Consider the following 8,309-nt stretch of genomic DNA (forward strand, 5'->3'; position numbering starts at 1 on the left):
CTTTTAGTAGAAAAATAATATACGTATATAATGTGCAGTAAAAATTATAATAATAATAATAATAATAATAATAATAATAATAATAATAATAATAATAATAATAATAATAATAATAATAATAATAATAATAATAATAATAATAATAATAATAATAATAATAATAATAATAATAATAATAAAGGCAGCCAATGAGACTAAAGGTGGTTGCATTTTGTCAAGTTTTACAAGGCAATGTTGTTTGGTGGAAACAAAGAAATTATTGAAGCTTGAATCAAATAACCAGCTTTATTCAGGAAAGATTACCAATGTGTAACATGCGGCAATAAGCACAGGTGTCTGTGTGCTTTTGGAGGTTCAGTGTTTTTCAGTTTGTTAAAAAGGTAGCCATTCTGTATGTGCTATTAATGCCACACCTACTTGCCAATCCTAATATGGAAACATTTTGTGTGCTATCTTGAAATTACTCAGTTTTTATTTGTAGTGTTCACTTAGAGGTGATCACTGTATGATTGAAGAACTTTGTGACAATGTGGATATGCATACTGCCCCTTATTTATTTATTTTTTGTTAAAACTTGATATTCTGCATACTATGGCGCTTTTTCATTGCAGTGGGCATCCCTGAGGTCATCAGTGACACACGGAAAGCTTTTAAGCCGATCTCACAAAAGCCTCCATCATGGGGGTAGGCTTTCGTCAAAGTTGACATCAAAGTTGTAGGCAATATCCTAGCAATTCTCTGCCACACTAAACAGAATGCACCTACAACTGCCACTATGGATACAATATTAGTAAGCGCCTCTTTTGACATCCAAAGTTTCTAAAATTTGTATTGACTAGGATGTATTCAAAAACTAGCAAACATACCACATACTAAATGAGCAGGTTTTCTAAAACATCATCATTAATAATGAACCTCTTGAACAAATCAATTTCGTTGACACTTTAGGTAATTACCTTTTAATTCCTTATATTATGCTGCCAATACGAGTATGTTGAACATCAAAAACTCTGATTGATAACATTTATATTTCCCCCAATAAGATGAAATCTTTATCTGGTAATTTTATTATTGGCATATCAGACCATCTCGCTCAATTTACTATTTTGCAAAATGAACATTTTCGTGAAGAAAGCATTAAGAGTAAAAAGTTTGGCAGTATCAATTTTAAACAAATATTTAGTTCAACTGACTGGGAAAAGGTGCTATAAATCTTAACAATAAAAAGCCTAGCCTTTTTTTTATTCTTTCTTTAATCAGCTGAATGAACTTATAGATCTGTGCACACCCACAAGAAAGTTGTACAAAAAACAGGCTAAAAATAATATGAAACCATGGATAACCAAGGGAATTAAAAAAAGAGAGATTCCTTGTTAAAAAAATTTATAAATACTAAAAATGCAGTAATTAAGGGCATTTTACGCAGCGAATATAAATTAAGAAATAAAATTGTTGCTCCTATTAAAATTAGTAAAAATAACTTAATATAAAAAGTTCTTTAAAGAAAACATTAAAAAATCTAAAGCCACTTGGAAGGGTATAAATGAAATTATTAATAAATCAAATAAAAATCAACCTAAGATCTTTCTAAATAAATATAATAATATAATTTCAGACCCTAGTGAAATTGCAAATTCATTTAATGAGTTTTTCAGTTCTATTGCCACCAAACTTCAAGAAAAAATACCTTATTTTGGCAATTATATACAAACACTTTATCTCAAGGAACCTCTCAACTAAATCATTTTTTTTAAACTGTGACTCCAGATGATATGCCCAAAACAATTCAATCTTTAAACCATAATAAAAGCTGTGGTGAATTCAGTATTCCAAAAGCTATTTTTGTTTTTGTATCACATGAACTATCTCTTATTTTAACGAAAATAATCAATTTCTCTTTTGAACCAGGGATTTTTCCATCTTCCCTTAAAATTAGTAAAGTAATCCCAATTTTTAAAAACAAAGGATCAAACCAAGATGTGAACAATCATCGTTCTATCACTCTACTTTCAAATACAGACAAAATTTTTGAAAAACTTATTCATAAAAGGCTTACAACCTTTTTAATCAAGCATAATATATTTTTTAAAAGACAATTTGGTTTTAGAAGTATGCATTCTGCCAATCATGCTCTGATTACTTTAACTGAAGATATACGTAGGGCACTTGATGATGGGCAGTTTTCTTGTGGTGTGTTCATAGATCTCCAAAAAGCTTTCGATACTTTTAGTTATAATATACTACTTCAAAAATATTATAACTCCAGAAAGATGGGGAAAAACAGACAGACAGAAAATGTATATAACACTTCTTAGACCGCCATCTTTATAATAAGATCACATGTACAAATCCCGTAAAGATATACGCGGAAAACACAAACACATGGTTTTAAAGTATAACCAATAGCATAGAACAAAATGTAAACATAAATGGCGGATATATAACAATCCTCCACCAATAGTCCACAGTTTAAACGTATACAATGCGGTTCAAGTCATAGTCCTCGAAATGCTTTGGTAAACGGCGAGATCGTTCAGGTCGAGAATTGGTGTCCTTGTTCACATCTTCTGCAACGTCTTCAAACGGCTCAGATGTCTCAGGAACAGGTAACTGGACCCTTGGCTCGATTTCAGTAACGGTTTCGTCAACTTCTGACGGTTCAAACTGTGGTAGCACAGCCAGAGGTGGGTCTGTCTCTACCATTGCTGAATCAGCTAATCTCTCGCCGGTTGCAGCTCGCATTTGATCGATGTGGCGTTGAACGATTTTCTCTCCCACTTCAACATCGTATGTCACAGGTCCTCTCTTTCTCGAAATGTTTCCTCTCACCCACCGTGGTCCTTGACCAAAATTTCTAATCAGTACCTCCTCTTGGTCTAGAAATTGCCGCAGCGGTTTCAATCGATGACTTCGATTCTCAGAATCCATCTGTTTCCCCTTGACTGTCTGTTTCAGATCTGGTTTAACGAAATGGAGGGCACTCCTTAATTGACGATTGAACAGTAGTTCTGCAGGTGACCTGCCCGTGGTGGTGTGTGGTGTGATGCGGTACGTGAACAGCAAACGGCTTACTCTGGTCTCAATGGATTGACCATTCGATTCTATCTTTTTAAGACTGTTTTTCACAGTTTGGACGGTTCTCTCTGCTTGTCCATTTGAAGCAGGATGGTATGGTGCAGAAAAAATGTGTCTGATGTTATTTCGTTTCATAAATTGCTCAAATTCAGTCATTTAATGAGTTTTTCAGTTCTATTGCCACCAAACTTCAAGAAAAAATACCTTATTTTGGCAATTATATACAAACACTTTATCTCAAGGAACCTCTCAACTAAATCATTTTTTTTAAACTGTGACTCCAGATGATATGCCCAAAACAATTCAATCTTTAAACCATAATAAAAGCTGTGGTGAATTCAGTATTCCAAAAGCTATTTTTGTTTTTGTATCACATGAACTATCTCTTATTTTAACGAAAATAATCAATTTCTCTTTTGAACCAGGGATTTTTCCATCTTCCCTTAAAATTAGTAAAGTAATCCCAATTTTTAAAAACAAAGGATCAAACCAAGATGTGAACAATCATCGTTCTATCACTCTACTTTCAAATACAGACAAAATTTTTGAAAAACTTATTCATAAAAGGCTTACAACCTTTTTAATCAAGCATAATATATTTTTTAAAAGACAATTTGGTTTTAGAAGTATGCATTCTGCCAATCATGCTCTGATTACTTTAACTGAAGATATACGTAGGGCACTTGATGATGGGCAGTTTTCTTGTGGTGTGTTCATAGATCTCCAAAAAGCTTTCGATACTTTTAGTTATAATATACTACTTCAAAAATATTATAACTCCAGAAAGATGGGGAAAAACAGACAGACAGAAAATGTATATAACACTTCTTAGACCGCCATCTTTATAATAAGATCACATGTACAAATCCCGTAAAGATATACGCGGAAAACACAAACACATGGTTTTAAAGTATAACCAATAGCATAGAACAAAATGTAAACATAAATGGCGGATATATAACAATCCTCCACCAATAGTCCACAGTTTAAACGTATACAATGCGGTTCAAGTCATAGTCCTCGAAATGCTTTGGTAAACGGCGAGATCGTTCAGGTCGAGAATTGGTGTCCTTGTTCACATCTTCTGCAACGTCTTCAAACGGCTCAGATGTCTCAGGAACAGGTAACTGGACCCTTGGCTCGATTTCAGTAACGGTTTCGTCAACTTCTGACGGTTCAAACTGTGGTAGCACAGCCAGAGGTGGGTCTGTCTCTACCATTGCTGAATCAGCTAATCTCTCGCCGGTTGCAGCTCGCATTTGATCGATGTGGCGTTGAACGATTTTCTCTCCCACTTCAACATCGTATGTCACAGGTCCTCTCTTTCTCGAAATGTTTCCTCTCACCCACCGTGGTCCTTGACCAAAATTTCTAATCAGTACCTCCTCTTGGTCTAGAAATTGCCGCAGCGGTTTCAATCGATGACTTCGATTCTCAGAATCCATCTGTTTCCCCTTGACTGTCTGTTTCAGATCTGGTTTAACGAAATGGAGGGCACTCCTTAATTGACGATTGAACAGTAGTTCTGCAGGTGACCTGCCCGTGGTGGTGTGTGGTGTGATGCGGTACGTGAACAGCAAACGGCTTACTCTGGTCTCAATGGATTGACCATTCGATTCTATCTTTTTAAGACTGTTTTTCACAGTTTGGACGGTTCTCTCTGCTTGTCCATTTGAAGCAGGATGGTATGGTGCAGAAAAAATGTGTCTGATGTTATTTCGTTTCATAAATTGCTCAATTTCAGTGCTTGCGAAACACGGTCCATTATCACTAACACAAACTCCAGGCAGGCCATGCGTGGCAAAGATTTTGCGCAGTTGCTCAATAGTCGCAGTGGAGGTGGAGCTATTCATGACTATTACTTCCACCCATTTTGAAAAAGCATCAACAACTATCAAAAACATTTTGTTCAAAAACGGTCCCGCATAATCCATGTGGATCCGCTCCCAGGGTTGGCTTGGGTATTCCCAGGAATGTATTGGTGCTGCAGCTGGCATTTTTTGGTGGATTTCACAGGTTTTGCAATTTTTGACGGTTAACTCAATCTTAGAATCCATCTTTGGCCACCACACAAAACTTCTCGACAAACTTTTCATGCGAGTGATCCCTGGGTGAGACTGGTGAAGTTGTCCAAGCAGTTGTGGTCGTAACGAGCTTGGTATAATGACACGAGAACCCCACAGCAAGCATTGGTTGTCGATGCTGAGTTGATCCTTCCTTGAAAAGTACGGTTGTAATTCTATTTCTCGGTTTACTTTCCAACCGTTGGATATCAAGTCCAACACTTTGCTCAGGACTGGGTCACGACTTGTATGTAGCTTAACATCAGCGGAGGTTAGTGGTGCTTGCACTAGGTCCATCATGTGAATTGCACTTTCATTGTTCGAGTAATCAGAACTGTCTGCTTGAAGTGGAAGGCGGCTTAGACAGTCAGCGTTGGCGTGATTGACACCTGGTTTGTACTCCAAGACGTAGCTATAAGCAGACAGCAGGAGGGCCCATCTCTGAACACGAGCAGCTGCAAGCGGTGGAATTGGTTTGTTTTGTCCGAATAGTCCCAAAAGAGGTTTGTGATCAGTTATAATTCTGAAAGACTGTCCATAAAGATATTGATGAAGCTTTTTGACTGCGAATACTATGGCTAAACCCTCTTTCTCAATGTGGGCATAATTCCTCTCTGCTGGAGAAAGAGTCCGTGAAATATAACATACGGGCTTCTCGGAACTATCATCCATTACATGGGCGAGAACAGCACCTATCCCATAAGGAGAGGCGTCACAGGACACAAGGATCGAACGTTGGGGGTCAAAATGCGTCAGCAACGGTGCTTTATATAGTAGAGCTTTCGATTCGGTAAACGCTTTTTCTTGTTCGGTTTTCCAGTGAAAGGTTGTCCCCTTCCTCAGCAGACGATGCAGTGGTTCAATCATTGCAGAAAGGTTTGGTAGATAACGATTATAATAGTTGAGCATTCCGAGATAAGCCTTTAACTGTGTAACATTCTCTGGAGGGGCTGCATTCCTTATAGCTTTGACCTTCTCTGGTGAAGGCGATATTCCTTCCTTGGTAATGTTGTAACCCAGATAAGTCACCTCTTCTGCTAGAAATACGCATTTGACTTCCTTCAGTCGCAATCCAGAGCTTTCAATCACTTGCAGGACTGACGATAAATTTCTCAAATGTTCCTCATCATCCTTACCAGATATTAAAATATCGTCTACTCGCACTTTGGTACGTGGTATATGGCGGAGTCGCCTATCCATTTCCCTCTGAAAAATGCCGGTGGCGGAATGTACTCCATACTGAAGTCTTGTGGGGCGGTACAAGCCACGGTGTGTGTTGATTGTGAGGTATTCTCTTGTTTCCTCGTCCAACTCCAATTGCTGGTATGCATGACTCAAATCCAGCTTTGTGAACTTTTCACCCCCTGACATTGAGGCGAAAAGATCTTCAGTTCGCGGAATTGGATAAGAGTCACAAGGTGCAGCCTGGTTTATTGTCTGTTTGTAATCGCCGCATATTCTGATAGTACCGTCCTCTTTCTTTACCGGTACGATAGGGGCTGCCCATCTTGAATATTCAACTGGTTCATATATGCCATCTTGTACAAGTCTATCAAGTTCAGTGTCGATCCTGTCTTTTAAGGCATACGGGACTGGTCGTGCTTTGCAAAACTTTGGTGCGACAGAGGAGTCCACAGGAATATGGACTCTAAAGTCCTTCAGCAATCCCATACTTTCCGTAAACACGGCGGCATGCTGTACTAATATTTGCTGTAGATTGGTATTGCTAGAATGCTTGACCTGGAACAAACTGGGCCAATCTAACTTGATTACTTTTAGCCAATCTCGACCTAACAATGAAGGAGATTCCCCGGGTACGATAGTCAATGACAGTGTGTATTTCTGTTTTTGGTGTTCAACGTTTACAGCAGCTGATCCCAAGGGTGTTATGATTTCCCCTGTAAAAGTTTTTAACTTTAAGTTACTAGGCTGGATGGTCAACTCTGGAATGCATTTCCGTAATGTTTTTTCACTTATCACCGACATCGATGCACCGGTATCGACCTCCATCTTGATGGTTTTTCCTTCAATACTGACATTTACAAAAAGCGGTTCAACTCTGCTCCCTTCTAATTTATACAGGTTAAACATATCGGACTGTTCAACAGTTTCGTTGTAAACATTTCCTTCATGTTCGGACTCCAGTTGGTTTATTGGTTTCCGGGGTGGTCTGGATTTCTCATCATTTCGTTTCTTTTGACGACATTTTTTAACGGTGTGTCCTTTTTTGTGGCAATAATAACATTCAGCATCCTTGAATGGACATGCCTCTGCTGTATGTTTTGTCCCTCCACATCGATAGCAATCCCTCCCTGGGTTGTCTCGGGCTCTCTCCAAAGCGTGGACACTCTCTGAAATGTTGCCTGTCGCTTGATGTTGGAGAATGCTTTTGGAGTAGCTTGCTGCTGATTCCATAGAACATGCAATTCGTAGGGCTTTGGCTAAGGTGAGGTCTTTCTCACTCAGGAGCTTTTGTTGTATTTTTTCCTCCTTAATACCACAAACAAGTCTATCTCTTAACATGTCGTCCAGTGTTTCTCCATACTCACAATGTTCACTGAGTCGACGCAAAACTGCCAAGTACTGGGAAATTGTTTCAGAAGGTTGCCTATCACGAGTGTTGAATCTGAATCTCTCAGCTATCGAATTGGGAGTGGGATATAAATGATCTTTCATTAATTGTACTAGCTGGTCATAAGATTTGGAAGCAGGATCGTTATTTGACAAACCTCTCAACAGCTGGTAGGCTTTGGCTCCACATGAGCTCAGCAGGATTGCTCTCTTCTTGGTGGCATCTGCAATGTCATTTGCTATGTAGAACTGATTCACTCTCTCGATGTAATTGTTCCAGAGTTCCGTTGCCGGATCAAACTCTCCAATTTTTCCGTAGGTAGCCATTTCGGTAATATATCCTCGTCGCCACTTATTATAACTCCAGAAAGATGGGGAAAAACAGACAGACAGAAAATGTATATAACACTTCTTAGACCGCCATCTTTATAATAAGATCACATGTACAAATCCCGTAAAGATATACGCGGAAAACACAAACACATGGTTTTAAAGTATAACCAATAGCATAGAACAAAATGTAAACATAAATGGCGGATATATAACAAAAAACCTAGAACTATATGGTATAAGGGATATTGCTTATAATTTGATCAGATC

General features: G+C 38.2%; 2 protein-coding genes across 2 annotated transcripts; both read right to left on the reverse strand.

Annotated features, from left to right (window-relative positions):
• Positions 1–2,469: 2,469 nt before the first annotated feature.
• LOC130648129 (uncharacterized protein K02A2.6-like) lies at positions 2,470–3,231 on the reverse strand. The gene has a single exon (XM_057454160.1). It carries the CDS (start codon positions 3,229–3,231, stop codon positions 2,470–2,472), a length of 762 nt encoding a protein of 253 aa, XP_057310143.1.
• Positions 3,232–4,061: 830 nt separating this feature from the next.
• On the reverse strand, positions 4,062–8,036 carry LOC130648130 (uncharacterized protein K02A2.6-like). The gene has a single exon (XM_057454162.1). The coding sequence runs from the start codon at positions 8,034–8,036 to the stop codon at positions 4,062–4,064; it is 3,975 nt and encodes a 1,324-aa protein (XP_057310145.1).
• Between the last annotated feature and the right edge of the window lie 273 nt (positions 8,037–8,309).

The sequence above is a fragment of the Hydractinia symbiolongicarpus genome, chromosome 6 (genome assembly GCF_029227915.1).
Source record: "Hydractinia symbiolongicarpus strain clone_291-10 chromosome 6, HSymV2.1, whole genome shotgun sequence".
NCBI classification, from domain to species: Eukaryota; Metazoa; Cnidaria; class Hydrozoa; order Anthoathecata; family Hydractiniidae; genus Hydractinia; species Hydractinia symbiolongicarpus.

Excerpts from the sequence above, each read along its gene's own strand:
- LOC130648129 (XM_057454160.1), bottom strand. The coding sequence starts at position 3,231 with ATGACTGAATTTGAGCAATTTATGAAACGAAATAACATCAGACACATT.
- LOC130648130 (XM_057454162.1), bottom strand. The coding sequence starts at position 8,036 with ATGGCTACCTACGGAAAAATTGGAGAGTTTGATCCGGCAACGGAACTC.